Here is a 16,084-nt window from a genome sequence, read left to right as displayed (position 1 = left end):
AGGACAACATTAGGAGCAGGGAGACAGGACAACAATAGGAGCAGGGAGACAGGACAACAATAGGAGCAGGACGACAGGACAACAATAGGAGCAGGGAGACAGGACAACAATAGGAGCAGAGAGACAGGACAACATTAGGAGCAGGGAGACAGGACAACAATAGGAGCAGGGAGACAGGACAACAATAGGAGCAGGGAGACAGGACAACAATAGGAGCAGGGAGACAGGACAACAATAGGAGCAGGACGACAGGACAACAATAGGAGCAGGGAGACAGGACAACAATAGGAGCAGAGAGACAGGACAACAATAGGAGCAGGGAGACAGGACAACAATAGGAGCAGAGAGACAGGACAACAATAGGAGCAGAGAGACAGGACAACAATAGGAGCAGGGAGACAGGACAACAATAGGAGCAGAGAGACAGGACAACAATAGGAGCAGGGAGACAGGACAACAATAGGAGCAGAGAGACAGGACAACAATAGGAGCAGGGAGACAGGACAACAATAGGAGCAGAGAGACAGGACAACAATAGGAGCAGAGAGACAGGACAACAATAGGAGCAGGGAGACAGGACAACAATAGGAGCAGAGAGACAGGACAACAATAGGAGCAGGGAGACAGGACAACAATAGGAGCAGGACGACAGGACAACAATAGGAGCAGGGAGACAGGACAACAATAGGAGCAGGGAGACAGGACAACAATAGGAGCAGGGAGACAGGACAACAATAGGAGCAGGACGACAGGACAACATTAGGAGCAGGGAGACAGGACAACAATAGGAGCAGAGAGACAGGACAACAATAGGAGCAGGACGACAGGAAAACATTAGGAGCAGGGAGACAGGACAACAATAGGAGCAGGACGACAGGAAAACATTAGGAGCAGGGAGACAGGACAACAATAGGAGCAGGACGACAGGACAACATTAGGAGCAGGGAGACAGGACAACAATAGGAGCAGAGAGACAGGACAACAATAGGAGCAGGGAGACAGGACAACAATAGGAGCAGAGAGACAGGACAACAATAGGAGCAGGACGACAGGACAACAATAGGAGCAGAGAGACAGGACAACAATAGGAGCAGGACGACAGGACAACAATAGGAGCAGAGAGACAGGACAACAATAGGAGCAGAGAGACAGGACAACAATAGGAGCAGGGAGACAGGACAACAATAGGAGCAGAGAGACAGGACAACAATAGGAGCAGGACGACAGGACAACAATAGGAGCAGGGAGACAGGACAACAATAGGAGCAGAGAGACAGGACAACAATAGGAGCAGGACGACAGGACAACAATAGGAGCAGAGAGACAGGACAACAATAGGAGCAGAGAGACAGGACAACAATAGGAGCAGGGAGACAGGACAACAATAGGAGCAGGGAGACAGGACAACAATAGGAGCAGGACGACAGGACAACAATAGGAGCAGGGAGACAGGACAACAATAGGAGCAGAGAGACAGGACAACAATAGGAGCAGGGAGACAGGACAACAATAGGAGCAGGGAGACAGGACAACAATAGGAGCAGAGAGACAGGACAACAATAGGAGCAGAGAGACAGGACAACAATAGGAGCAGGGAGACAGGACAACAATAGGAGCAGGGAGACAGGACAACAATAGGAGCAGGGAGACAGGACAACAATAGGAGCAGAGAGACAGGACAACAATAGGAGCAGAGAGACAGGACAACAATAGGAGCAGGACGACAGGACAACAATAGGAACAGGGAGACAGGACAACAATAGGAGCAGAGAGACAGGACAACAATAGGAACAGGGAGACAGGACAACAATAGGAACAGGGAGACAGGACAACAATAGGAACAGGGAGACAGGACAACAATAGGAACAGGGAGACAGGACAACAATAGGAGCAGGGAGACAGGACAACAATAGGAGCAGAGAGACAGGACAACAATAGGAGCAGGACGACAGGACAACATTAGGAGCAGGGAGACAGGACAACAATAGGAGCAGAGAGACAGGACAACAATAGGAGCAGGGAGACAGGACAACAATAGGAGCAGAGAGACAGGACAACAATAGGAGCAGGACGACAGGACAACAATAGGAGCAGGACGACAGGACAACAATAGGAGCAGGGAGACAGGACAACAATAGGAGCAGAGAGACAGGACAACAATAGGAGCAGGACGACAGGACAACAATAGGAGCAGAGAGACAGGACAACAATAGGAGCAGGGAGACAGGACAACAATAGGAGCAGGGAGACAGGACAACAATAGGAGCAGAGAGACAGGACAACATTAGGAGCAGGGAGACAGGACAACAATAGGAGCAGGGAGACAGGACAACAATAGGAGCAGAGATACAGGACAACAATAGGAGCAGGACGACAGGACAACATTAGGAGCAGGGAGACAGGACAACAATAGGAGCAGGGAGACAGGACAACAATAGGAGCAGAGAGACAGGACAACAATAGGAGCAGGGAGACAGGACAACAATAGGAGCAGAGAGACAGGACAACAATAGGAGCAGGGAGACAGGACAACAATAGGAGCAGAGAGACAGGACAACATTAGGAGCAGGGAGACAGGACAACAATAGGAGCAGGGAGACAGGACAACAATAGGAGCAGAGAGACAGGACAACAATAGGAGCAGGGAGACAGGACAACAATAGGAGCAGGGAGACAGGACAACAATAGGAGCAGGACGACAGGACAACAATAGGAGCAGGGGAGACAGGACAACAATAGGAGCAGGACGACAGGACAACAATAGGAGCAGGGAGACAGGACAACAATAGGAGCAGGGAGACAGGACAACAATAGGAGCAGGACGACAGGACAACAATAGGAGCAGGGAGACAGGACAACAATAGGAGCAGGGAGACAGGACAACAATAGGAGCAGGACGACAGGACAACAATAGGAGCAGAGAGACAGGACAACAATAGGAGCAGGGAGACAGGACAACAATAGGAGCAGGACGACAGGACAACAATAGGAGCAGGGAGACAGGACAACAATAGGAGCAGAGAGACAGGACAACAATAGGAGCAGGGAGACAGGACAACAATAGGAGCAGAGAGACAGGACAACAATAGGAGCAGGACGACAGGACAACAATAGGAGCAGAGAGACAGGACAACAATAGGAGCAGGGAGACAGGACAACAATAGGAGCAGAGAGACAGGACAACATTAGGAGCAGGGAGACAGGACAACAATAGGAGCAGGGAGACAGGACAACAATAGGAGCAGAGAGACAGGACAACAATAGGAGCAGGACGACAGGACAACAATAGGAGCAGGGAGACAGGACAACAATAGGAGCAGGGAGACAGGACAACAATAGGAGCAGGGAGACAGGACAACAATAGGAGCAGGGAGACAGGACAACAATAGGAGCAGAGAGACAGGACAACAATAGGAGCAGGGAGACAGGACAACAATAGGAGCAGGGAGACAGGACAACAATAGGAGCAGAGAGACAGGACAACAATAGGAGCAGGACGACAGGACAACAATAGGAGCAGGGAGACAGGACAACAATAGGAGCAGGGAGACAGGACAACAATAGGAGCAGGGAGACAGGACAACAATAGGAGCAGAGAGACAGGACAACAATAGGAGCAGGACGACAGGACAACAATAGGAGCAGGGAGACAGGACAACAATAGGAGCAGGACGACAGGACAACAATAGGAGCAGGGAGACAGGACAACAATAGGAGCAGGGAGACAGGACAACAATAGGAGCAGGACGACAGGACAACAATAGGAGCAGGGAGACAGGACAACAATAGGAGCAGGGAGACAGGACAACAATAGGAGCAGAGAGACAGGACAACAATAGGAGCAGGGAGACAGGACAACAATAGGAGCAGGACGACAGGAAAACAATAGGAGCAGGGAGACAGGACAACAATAGGAGCAGAGAGACAGGACAACAATAGGAGCAGGGAGACAGGACAACAATAGGAGCAGGGAGACAGGACAACAATAGGAGCAGAGAGACAGGACAACAATAGGAGCAGGACGACAGGACAACAATAGGAGCAGGGAGACAGGACAACAATAGGAGCAGAGAGACAGGACAACAATAGGAGCAGGACGACAGGACAACATTAGGAGCAGGGAGACAGGACAACAATAGGAACAGGGAGACAGGACAACAATAGGAACAGGGAGACAGGACAACAATAGGAACAGGGAGACAGGACAACAATAGGAGCAGGGAGACAGGACAACAATAGGAGCAGGACGACAGGACAACATTAGGAGCAGGGAGACAGGACAACAATAGGAGCAGAGAGACAGGACAACAATAGGAGCAGGGAGACAGGACAACAATAGGAGCAGAGAGACAGGACAACAATAGGAGCAGGACGACAGGACAACATTAGGAGCAGGGAGACAGGACAACAATAGGAGCAGAGAGACAGGACAACAATAGGAGCAGGACGACAGGACAACATTAGGAGCAGGGAGACAGGACAACAATAGGAGCAGAGAGACAGGACAACAATAGGAGCAGGACGACAGGACAACAATAGGAGCAGGGAGACAGGACAACAATAGGAACAGGGAGACAGGACAACAATAGGAACAGGGAGACAGGACAACAATAGGAGCAGGGAGACAGGACAACAATAGGAGCAGGACGACAGGACAACAATAGGAGCAGGGAGACAGGACAACAATAGGAGCAGAGAGACAGGACAACAATAGGAGCAGAGAGACAGGACAACAATAGGAGCAGAGAGACAGGACAACAATAGGAACAGGGAGACAGGACAACAATAGGAGCAGGGAGACAGGACAACAATAGGAGCAGAGAGACAGGACAACAATAGGAGCAGAGAGACAGGACAACAATAGGAACAGGGAGACAGGACAACAATAGGAGCAGGGAGACAGGACAACAATAGGAGCAGGACGACAGGACAACATTAGGAGCAGGGAGACAGGACAACAATAGGAGCAGGGAGACAGGACAACATTAGGAGCAGGGAGACAGGACAACAATAGGAACAGGGAGACAGGACAACAATAGGAACAGGGAGACAGGACAACAATAGGAACAGGGAGACAGGACAACAATAGGAACAGGGAGACAGGACAACAATAGGAACAGGGAGACAGGACAACAATAGGAGCAGGGAGACAGGACAACAATAGGAACAGAGAGACAGGACAACAATAGGAGCAGGACGACAGGACAACATTAGGAGCAGGGAGACAGGACAACAATAGGAACAGGGAGACAGGACAACAATAGGAACAGGGAGACAGGACAACAATAGGAGCAGGGAGACAGGACAACAATAGGAGCAGGACGACAGGACAACAATAGGAGCAGGGAGACAGGACAACAATAGGAGCAGAGAGACAGGACAACATTAGGAGCAGGACGACAGGACAACAATAGGAGCAGGGAGACAGGACAACAATAGGAACAGGGAGACAGGACAACAATAGGAACAGGGAGACAGGACAACAATAGGAACAGGGAGACAGGACAACAATAGGAACAGGGAGACAGGACAACAATAGGAGCAGGGAGACAGGACAACAATAGGAGCAGGACGACAGGACAACAATAGGAGCAGGGAGACAGGACAACAATAGGAGCAGGGAGACAGGACAACAATAGGAGCAGAGAGACAGGACAACAATAGGAGCAGGACGACAGGACAACAATAGGAGCAGAGAGACAGGACAACAATAGGAGCAGGGAGACAGGACAACAATAGGAGCAGGACGACAGGACAACAATAGGAGCAGGGAGACAGGACAACAATAGGAGCAGGACGACAGGACAACAATAGGAGCAGGGAGACAGGACAACATTAGGAGCAGGACGACAGGACAACAATAGGAGCAGAGAGACAGGACAACAATAGGAGCAGAGAGACAGGACAACAATAGGAGCAGAGAGACAGGACAACAATAGGAGCAGGACGACAGGACAACAATAGGAGCAGAGAGACAGGACAACAATAGGAGCAGGGAGACAGGACAACAATAGGAGCAGAGAGACAGGACAACAATAGGAGCAGGACGACAGGACAACAATAGGAGCAGAGAGACAGGACAACAATAGGAGCAGGACGACAGGACAACAATAGGAGCAGGGAGACAGGACAACAATAGGAGCAGAGAGACAGGACAACAATAGGAGCAGGACGACAGGACAACAATAGGAGCAGGGAGACAGGACAACAATAGGAGCAGAGAGACAGGACAACAATAGGAGCAGAGAGACAGGACAACAATAGGAGCAGGACGACAGGACAACAATAGGAGCAGAGAGACAGGACAACAATAGGAACAGGGAGACAGGACAACAATAGGAGCAGAGAGACAGGACAACAATAGGAACAGGGAGACAGGACAACAATAGGAGCAGAGAGACAGGACAACAATAGGAGCAGAGAGACAGGACAACAATAGGAGCAGGACGACAGGACAACAATAGGAGCAGAGAGACAGGACAACAATAGGAACAGGGAGACAGGACAACAATAGGAACAGGGAGACAGGACAACAATAGGAGCAGAGAGACAGGACAACAATAGGAGCAGAGAGACAGGACAACAATAGGAGCAGGGAGACAGGACAACAATAGGAGCAGGACGACAGGACAACAATAGGAGCAGGGAGACAGGACAACAATAGGAGCAGGGAGAAAGGACAACAATAGGAGCAGAGAGACAGGACAACAATAGGAACAGGGAGACAGGACAACAATAGGAGCAGAGAGACAGAACAACAATAGGAGCAGAGAGACAGGACAACATTAGGAGCAGGGAGACAGGACAACAATAGGAGCAGAGAGACAGGACAACAATAGGAGCAGAGAGACAGAACAACAATAGGAGCAGGACGACAGGACAACAATAGGAGCAGGACGACAGGACAACATTAGGAGCAGGGAGACAGGACAACAATAGGAGCAGGGAGACAGGACAACAATAGGAGCAGGGAGACAGGACAACAATAGGAGCAGGGAGACAGGACAACAATAGGAGCAGAGAGACAGGACAACAATAGGAGCAGAGAGACAGAACAACAATAGGAGCAGGACGACAGGACAACAATAGGAGCAGAGAGACAGGACAACAATAGGAACAGGGAGACAGGACAACAATAGGAGCAGAGAGACAGAACAACAATAGGAGCAGGGAGACAGGACAACAATAGGAGCAGGACGACAGGACAACATTAGGAGCAGGGAGACAGGACAACAATAGGAGCAGGACGACAGGACAACATTAGGAGCAGGGAGACAGGACAACAATAGGAGCAGGACGACAGGACAACAATAGGAGCAGGGAGACAGGGACGAAAGTGGGACGTGGCCGTAAAGTGTGGGGGGGGGCATGCAGTGAGGTCCTTGATGAGGTCATTGATGAGGTCATAGAGTATGTTAATGAGGTCATCCTCCTCCTGAACAGATTTAATGATTATGGTCATCACGCCTCAATCTCCCATATGCGTGTGTGTGTTTGTTACAGGTGGTGTTGTCATCCAGGTGTGAGAGGGACCCTGCAGGGGGGCGGAGTCATCGTCAGGTTCCCCAGAGAATCCAACCGGCTGATCGAACTACCAGAAGACTACAGCGTCCTGATCAACCAGGCCTCCAGCTTCACGTTAGTACTAGTACACACAGTACACACAGTACTCACAGTACACACAGTACTCACAGTACACACAGTACTCACAGTACACACAGTACTCACAGTACTCACAGTACACACAGTACTCACAGTACACACAGTACTCACAGTACTCACAGTACACACAGTACACACAGTACACACAGTACTCACAGTACTCACAGTACACACAGTACTCACAGTACACACAGTACACACAGTACACACAGTACTCACAGTACACACAGTACTCACAGTACACACAGTACTCACAGTACTCACAGTACTCACAGTACACACAGTACTCACAGTACTCACAGTACACACAGTACTCACAGTACTCACAGTACACACAGTACACACAGTACTCACAGTACACACAGTACTCACAGTACTCACAGTACACACAGTACTCACAGTACTCACAGTACACACAGTACTCACAGTACTCACAGTACACACAGTACTCACAGTACACACAGTACTCACAGTACACACAGTACTCACAGTACACACAGTCAAATCAAATCAAATCAAATCAATTTATTTTTGTATAGCGTCAAATCACAACAGAAGTTATCTCAAGACGCTTTATATATAGAGCAGGTCTATGACCGTACACCATAGTTTAGAGACCCAACAGGATCCACCAAGCGCACTGTGGCCAGGAACAACTCCCCGATTACTGGGAAGAAACCTGGAGCAGAACCGGGCGCAGGGCGGGCGGCCATCTGCCGAGACCGGCTGGGGGGAGAGATAGATAGATAGATAGAGAGAGAGAGAGAGATAGAGAGATAGAGAGAGAGAGAGAGAGAGAGAGTGAGAGTGAGAGTGAGAGAGAGACAGAGATAGAGAGAGACAGAGATAGAGAGAGTGAGAGAGAGAGAAGCAGCCACAATAGCAGTCTAGCAGCTGTAATAGCTAATACAAGTAGGACTGATAACACAAAACCAATAGTGGTGGATGGAAAGAGTGATAATACAACTATCGGAAAGCCAGCACTGTCCAGCATCTCTCCTCAGTACGTCCATGTGTATTGGTGTGGGACGTCCCTGCGATCGATGCCCGTGCGTTGGTTCCTGCAGCATCAGCATGCTCGCTGGGGGCTCTTGATGTCTTTGGCAGTGACCGAGAAGTGTTATTCTCCAGGCTGCCACTTTGTCACTAGGTGTTGGAAATCCCTCGTTAGCATTGGTAGTCCCTCGTACAGACGTAGTTAATTAGGGATGGTAGCAGTTGGTGTCAAGCAGGCACCGACGCGGCAGCAGATGCAGCCACAATACCGGAGACCACCAAGATCCAGGTGAAACCCTGCTCCAAGTGTACCCATGCTCCAGGTATGACCTCGCTCCAGGTATAACCTCGCTCCAGGTATGACCTCGCTCCAGGTATGACCTCGCTCCAGGTATGACCTCGCTCCAGGTATAACCTCGCTCCAGGTATGACCTCGCTCCAGGTATAACCTCGCTCCAGGTATAACCTCGCTCCAGGTATGACCTCGCTCCAGGTGTGACCCCGCTCCACGGTTAGCTGCGAGACAAGGAGGCACAAGGACTCCCGGGAAGGAATGAAGTTAGTAACAACATGGACATGGGACATGAGTATATACAGAAGGAGAGGGGAGCTCAGTGTGTCATAGGAAGTTCCTTATGACAGTGTGTCATAGGAAGTCCCCCGGCAGTCTATGCCTATAGCAGCTTAAGTATAAGCGTTATCAAAGAGGAAAGTCTTTAGCCTACTCTTAAATGTAGAGACGGTGTCTGCCTCCCGGACTGAAACTGGGAGCTGGTTCCAGAGAAGAGGAGCTTGATAGCTGAAGGCTCTGGCTCCCATTCTACTTCTGGAGACTCTAGGAACCTCAAGTAACCCTGCATTCTGTGAGCGCAGTGCTCTAGTGGGGAAGTAGGGTACTATGAGCTCTTTAAGATATGATGGGGCCTGACCGTTTAGCGCTTTGTAGGTGAGGAGGACGATTTTAAAATCTATTCTGGATTTTACAGGCAGCCAGTGCAGAGAAGCTAATACAGGCGTAATATGATCTCTTTTTCTAGTTCTAGTCAGTACACGTGCTGCAGCATTCTGGATCAATTGGAGAGTCTTAAGAGACTTATTGGAGCAGCCTGATAATAAGGAATTGCAGTAATCGAGTCTAGAGGTAACAGTTTTGAGACAGGATGTGCCTGATCTTCGCAATGTTACGTAGATGAAAGAAGGCAGTCCGTGAGGTTTGTTTTATGTGAGAGTTAAAGGACATATCCTGGTCGAAGACAACTCCCAGGTTCCTTACGGTGGTGCTGGAGGCCAGGGCAATGCCATCTAAAGTAACTATATCATTAGATAATTTGTTTCGGAGGTGCTCAGGGCCTAGTACAATAACTTCAGTTTTGTCTGAGTTTAACATCAGGAAATTGCAGGTCATCCAGGTTTTTATGTCCTTAAGGCATGCTTGTAGTTTAGTTAACTGGTTTGTTTCGTCTGGCTTGATTGATAGATATAATTGGGTATCATCTGCATAACAATGAAAGTTTATGGAGTGTTTTCTAATAACATTGCCTAAGGGAAGCATATATAAGGTAAATAGAATTGGTCCAAGTACAGAACCCTGTGGAACTCCGTGACTAACTTTGGCGTGCATGGAGGACTCATCGTTGACATGTACAAACTGAGATCGATCTGATAAATAGGACTTAAACCAACTTAGTGCAGTTCCTTTAATGCCAGTTAAATGTTCCAGTCTTTGTAATAGGATGTCATGGTCAATGGTGTCGAAAGCAGCACTGAGATCTAGCAAGACAAGTACAGAGACAAGTCCTTTGTCCGATGCCATTAGAAGGTCATTTGTAATTTTCACTAGTGCTGTCTCTGTGCTATGGTGCACTCTAAATCCTGACTGATAATCCTCGAATAAATGATTGTTCTGTAGAAAGTCACACAGCTGACTGGCAACTACTTTTTCGAGTATTTTGGAGGTAAAGGGAAGGTTAGATATAGGTCTATAGTTGGCTAGGACCTCTGGATCGAGAGTGGGCTTTTTTTTTTAAATCAAGATCTTTTTATTGTTTTTTTTTTGCAGTATATAGCAAAAGTACAGCGCTATTCGGTAACCAAAAAAGAATGACAGGTATGAGTATACATTATTAGCAGCTGGCACCAATGCCAACAAATAAACAAGTCAAAACAAAGGATGTATATAAACAATAAAATAATCCCTCCCCAGTCACTGCCAGCACGCCATATGGAAAGCTAACTGTCACGCCAATGACTTGCGATGAATGATTGAATACTTTGTGATGTAGTAAAGCTGCACTTAGTAATCAAGTATTTACAGTGTCTGGAATGTATCTAAAAAAGGGCCCCATGCTTTCAGGAATTTCCCATGTGAATATTGAAGCGAGTATCTGATTTTCTCAAGCTTTAAGCAAGACATGATGTCCGCCAACCATTGTGTGTGAGTGGGAAGGGCAGCGCCCTTCCACCTGAGCAGGATTGCTCGCCGAGCCAGAAGGGAAACAAAGGATAAGGTGCGTCGTTTTTCTGCAGTTAATTGCGTCTCACTTCCGGTGACCCCGAACAGAGCAACTAGAGAGTTTGGTTCTAATTTGACGTTTAACACCTGAGATAAAGTTTGAAAGATCTCCGTCCAATAGTTTGTAAGACTAGGGCATGACCAGTACATGTGAATAAGGGAGGCTTCAGCGCTTTTGCACTTGTCACAGTTGGGGCTAATCTCAGGATACATGCGAGACAGTTTGGCTTTTGAGATATGAGCCCTATGCACCACTTTAAACTGAAGTAAGCAGTGACGAGCACATAGAGAGGATGAGTTAACCTGCTTCAGTATGGAATTCCACGTATCCGGTGATAGGGAGAGGCCTAAGTCCTCCTCCCATGCTGCTCTGAGCTTGTCCATGGGGGCACGCTTCAAGTCTGATATCATGCCATAGAGAGTGGAGATAAGTCTTTTGTGTGATGGATTTAAAGAAAGGATCGTATTGACAATTGTCGCGTCTGTCGATGCAGAGGAGCTGGACAACTGAGAGAGCACAAAGCGCCTTGCTTGTAGATATCTAAAAAAGTTGGACTTAGGAAGACTGAATTTTTTGCTTAGCTGCTCGAATGATGCCAAAGTATTATCTACAAATAAATCTTTGAAACGCACAATACCTTTCCTGTGCCATTCTTGAAAAACAGGGTCCTGAATAGATGGTTTGAAAAGATGATTTGACGCAATGGGGCTTAGAGTAGAGAAGCTGTTCAAGTCAAAGTATTTCCTAAATTGAGCCCATATTCTTAAAGAATGTTTAACTACCGGGTTCCTAATAGATTTCATTGAGGGGAGCGGAAGCGAGGATCCAAGCAATGCAAGAACAGACAGGTTATCGTCCAAGTGGAGTTCCATCGCTACCCAGTAAGGACAGTCAGGCTGATTGTAAAAGAAGGACCAAAACGCAAGACATCGCAAGTTAGCAGCCCAATAATAGAAACAAAAATTTGGAAGTGCCAGACCACCAGTAGCCTTGGTTTTTTGGAGATGTACCTTGCTAAGACGGGGACGCTTACCCTGCCATATATAGGCGGATATAATTGAATCAAGTTGATTGAAAAAAGATCTGGGGATAAAAAGTGGTAGGGCCTGAAAGAGGTAGAGAAATTTGGGTAGGATGGTCATTTTGATGGAATTGATACGCCCCACGAGAGACATGGAAAGAGGTGACCACTGTTTCAGTGTTTGTTTAATCTGGTTTAACAGAGCAATAAAATTCTCCTTAAATAAATCTTTGTACTTTTTAGTAATTGAGATGCCCAAATAGGAAAACTTATTTTTTTCAATTTTGAAAGGCAGGTTGGTGAGGTCTAAGGCTCGTGCTTCATCATTGATGGGAAAAAGCTCGCTTTTGTTGAGATTTAATTTGTATCCCGAAAATTTACCAAACTGATTGAGCAACGACAGAGCGGGGGGTAGTGAGGTACCCGGGTTTGAGACAAAGAGCAAGAGGTCATCAGCATAAAGTGAGACCCTATGCTCTGTGTTGCCCCTCCAAATACCAGATATGTCCCTGCAACTGCGGAAGGCTGTGGCAAGCGGTTCGATGGCCAGATCAAAAAGTATGGGGCTCAGAGGGCACCCTTGACGGGTTCCACGATGTAAGTTGAATGGTTTAGACTGCTGGGAGTTAGTACGAATTGAGGCTGAGGGAAGCAAATATAGTAGCTTAATCCACGAGGTAAATTTCGGGCCGAAACCAAATAACAGCAAATAAGTAGTTCCATTCAACGCGGTCAAATGCTTTCTCCGCATCGAGAGACACAACACACTCAGGGACTTTCTCAGATGCAGAGTAGATGATATTGAATAGTCGTCGTATGTTAAAGTACGATTGTCTGCCCCTGACAAAGCCAGTTTGGTCTTTGGATATAATTGTAGGAATGACATTCTCCAGTCTACGGGCTAGGACCTTAGCCAAAATTTTTGCATCTGTGTTTAAGAGGGAGATAGGCCTATAGGAGGCACATTCGGTTGGGTCTTTACCTTTTTTAGCAATGAGAGTGATACAAGCCTCGGTAAATGATTGAGGAAGGGAACCTTGCCTACAGGATTCAGATAGGACTGAACATAACTGTGGGGAAAGTAGCGAGGAGAACTTTTTTAAAAATTCTGCCGGGAAACCATCGGGACTCGGACTCTTACCTGACTGCATTGAGGAAATTGCTAAAGCTATTTCTGCCTGAGATATGGGCTCTTCCAGTCTCTTCCTGAAGTCCAAAGAAAGTTGGGGAATATTTAGACTGTGCAGGAAGTCAAGAATTACATTACAATCGGCCTGAGACTCTGAGGTGTAAAGCTGGGAATAAAAATCCCTGAATGTCTCATTAATTTGTGAATGATCTGAAGTTATGTGACCATTTGACATTCAGATTTTGGAGATATTTTGTTTTGCTTTAAAGCCTTTGAGTTGGTTGGCTAGCATTTTGTCAGATTTGTCTCCATATATGTAAAACCTGGCCTTGTTTTTTAAAAGCAAGTGTTCAGTTGAGTGAGTTGTAAGCAGGTCAAATTTGGTTTTGAGTTCTAATCGTTTTTTATAAAGGTCTGGACTTTGAGTTTGAGCATATTGTTTGTCAATCTCTCCAATTTGGTGGGCCAGATCCAAGCGCTCTTTATAGGATTTTCTCTTCACTTGAGCGGTGTATGCTATGATCTGCCCCCTAAGATAAGCTTTAAGAGCATCCCATACAATTAGGCTAGAGGTTTCAGGGGATATATTAGTAGTAAGAAAAAAGGCTATCTCTTTCTCCATATGTTTCACAAAATTATCGTCAGACAGTAGGGTTGAGTTAAACCGCCAGTGCCTGCTCCTCTGTGGGAGGCCAGGGAGGGACATGGTCAAACCAATAGGAGCGTGGTCTGAAATGACAATACTCTGATAAGCGCAGGACTGAACCAGCGGGACTAGTTGGTTGTCGATAAAAAAATAATCGATCCTGGAGTATGTATGATGGACGTGCGAGAAGAACGAGTATTCCCTATCGTTTGGATGTAGAGAGCGCCACACATCACAGACACCGTAGTCAGAGAGAAAGGCTTGAATGAAAGAGGCTGATTTACTTATTGTGCTGGGGTTAGTGGATGATCGGTCTAAAACTGGGTCTAGCCAACAATTGAAATCACCACCAAGTATGAGAGAGTATGTGTTGAGGTCTGGCAGCAGAGAAAACAAATGTTCGAAAAAACCTACATCATCTGAGTTAGGGGCATACACGTTCACAAGCACTACCAGTGTGTCATATAATTTCCCAGATACAATAACATATCGACCGAACTTGTCAGCAATCACATTGTGTGGTTCAAAGGAAACCCTTTGACTGATAAGGATTGAAACCCCTCTGGCTTTGGCTTGGAAAGCGGAGTGAAATTTCTGCCCCATCCAGCATGACAGAAGACGACCACTGTCTGAACTGCGAATATGGGTTTCTTGCAGGAAGGCTATTTCTGTTTTAAGTTGTTTGAGGTGTGAGAAAACCTTCTTTCTTTTAATGGGGTGGTTCAAACCCTTGACATTCCAGCTCTGTAGTTTTAAGTGCCTATCCATGCAGCTTGACTAAAAAGGTTAGGACGCGAGCACAGTATTCAAGTGGTTGCTTTAAGATACAGCTGTAGCAGGTCAGTGAAGACCAGGAGTGACTAGTGTACAGTAATAGGTTTGTGTAAGTTACTAAGGTGTTACTGGCAGTGACATATCCCTTCCCCCCACCCCCCTCCCCAACCAAGAAAACTGCTAAAAAAGAAAGCAGCAAGCTCTTCAGAACAAACATTGCACAACAACAACTCTTCCTGTCTTAAACTAAATTAACTGCTGCTCCGGTATACATACAAAACTAGATTCAAGCTCCTCTAGAACAATATTTTGGCTTAAACAATCAACTTTATGAACTGTGGAAGCTGGGAAGCTCTAGCACGAGTTTCAGAAATCAGAAATCAAATTTAAAAACAAAATTTCACCAAAACCATAGAAGCAGGAATCAGACATCATATGGAATTGTGATTTCAAAGTAGACAGAAATAAGAGAGAGGGAGAAAACATGGATTCACTTGTGCCATACCAGATAGCTAAATAGTTGAATTAACGGTACAGGACAAGACCCACTTAAGTACTAACAAACGTAGAATAACCAGTCTTTAAAATGATAATTCCAGCTTGAAATGTGAACTAACTGTTCAACTGGCCCTTTAAAATCCAGCGCAGATTCTCATTGAAACGGCATCACACTCAGAGAGGGCAAAGCTGTCATATGTGATAACAGCTCCAGAGAGCCAGTATAGAACCAGGCTAAATAAAGTCATGTTTGCTTGTAAATGTTTGCAACTGTCTGTATATGTAGCTTTACAAGAGAGCAGCGCAAAAACACGTGTATAGTCTGGATAAATGAACCGATGTAAACAAACCCACGTGACAGTTAACATACGCCGCACTACGTGTAAACTGGTAGGGCTATAAACAGTGATACCTCTCATCCAGTGGGTCCATAGTTACTAAGGAGTCCCTTTATGAATGTTCCGGTGACCTGCGGAGGCTGCTGATGTACTTCTGTGCCTCGTCCACTGAGCTGATCCACTTTCTGGCTCCGCTGGACAGCGTCAGCCGGAGCCGGGCTGGGTAGAGCAGAGCAGGCTTCTGTCCCAGTTGATAAAGTTCTGCCATCACGTCTCTGTATTCCCCCCGCTGGTTCACAACTTCAGGGCAGTAGTCCTCCAGAACACGGATGGGCTGGCCACGGAACTCAAGTTTACCTCTCCGCCGTGCCTCTCTGATGAGCAGATCCTTTTTCTGATACCGGTGCAGGCGGAGAATAACCGGGCGCGGTCGCTGTCCGGGGGCCGGTTTAGCAGCTAGGGAGCGGTGGGCCCGGTCCAGTTCTGGGAGGGATGGCAGTGTCTCGG

General features: G+C 47.2%; 1 protein-coding gene across 5 annotated transcripts in view; it reads left to right on the top strand.

Annotated features, from left to right (window-relative positions):
- Positions 1 to 16,084, top strand: part of ubr2 (ubiquitin protein ligase E3 component n-recognin 2) — a 69,657-nt gene that overhangs the window by 49,239 nt on the left and 4,334 nt on the right. For all 5 annotated transcript variants that reach the window (XM_074647472.1, XM_074647471.1, XM_074647470.1 and 2 more), the window contains exon 43: positions 7,504 to 7,638. In XM_074647472.1, the coding sequence (XP_074503573.1) occupies positions 7,504 to 7,638 (135 nt within the window). The remainder of the gene's footprint in view (positions 1 to 7,503; positions 7,639 to 16,084) is intronic.

This window comes from Sebastes fasciatus, chromosome 9, assembly GCF_043250625.1.
Source record: "Sebastes fasciatus isolate fSebFas1 chromosome 9, fSebFas1.pri, whole genome shotgun sequence".
NCBI classification, from domain to species: Eukaryota; Metazoa; Chordata; class Actinopteri; order Perciformes; family Sebastidae; genus Sebastes; species Sebastes fasciatus.
Note: the sequence above shows the minus strand (reverse complement) of the source record. Positions and strands in the feature narration are given on the sequence as shown.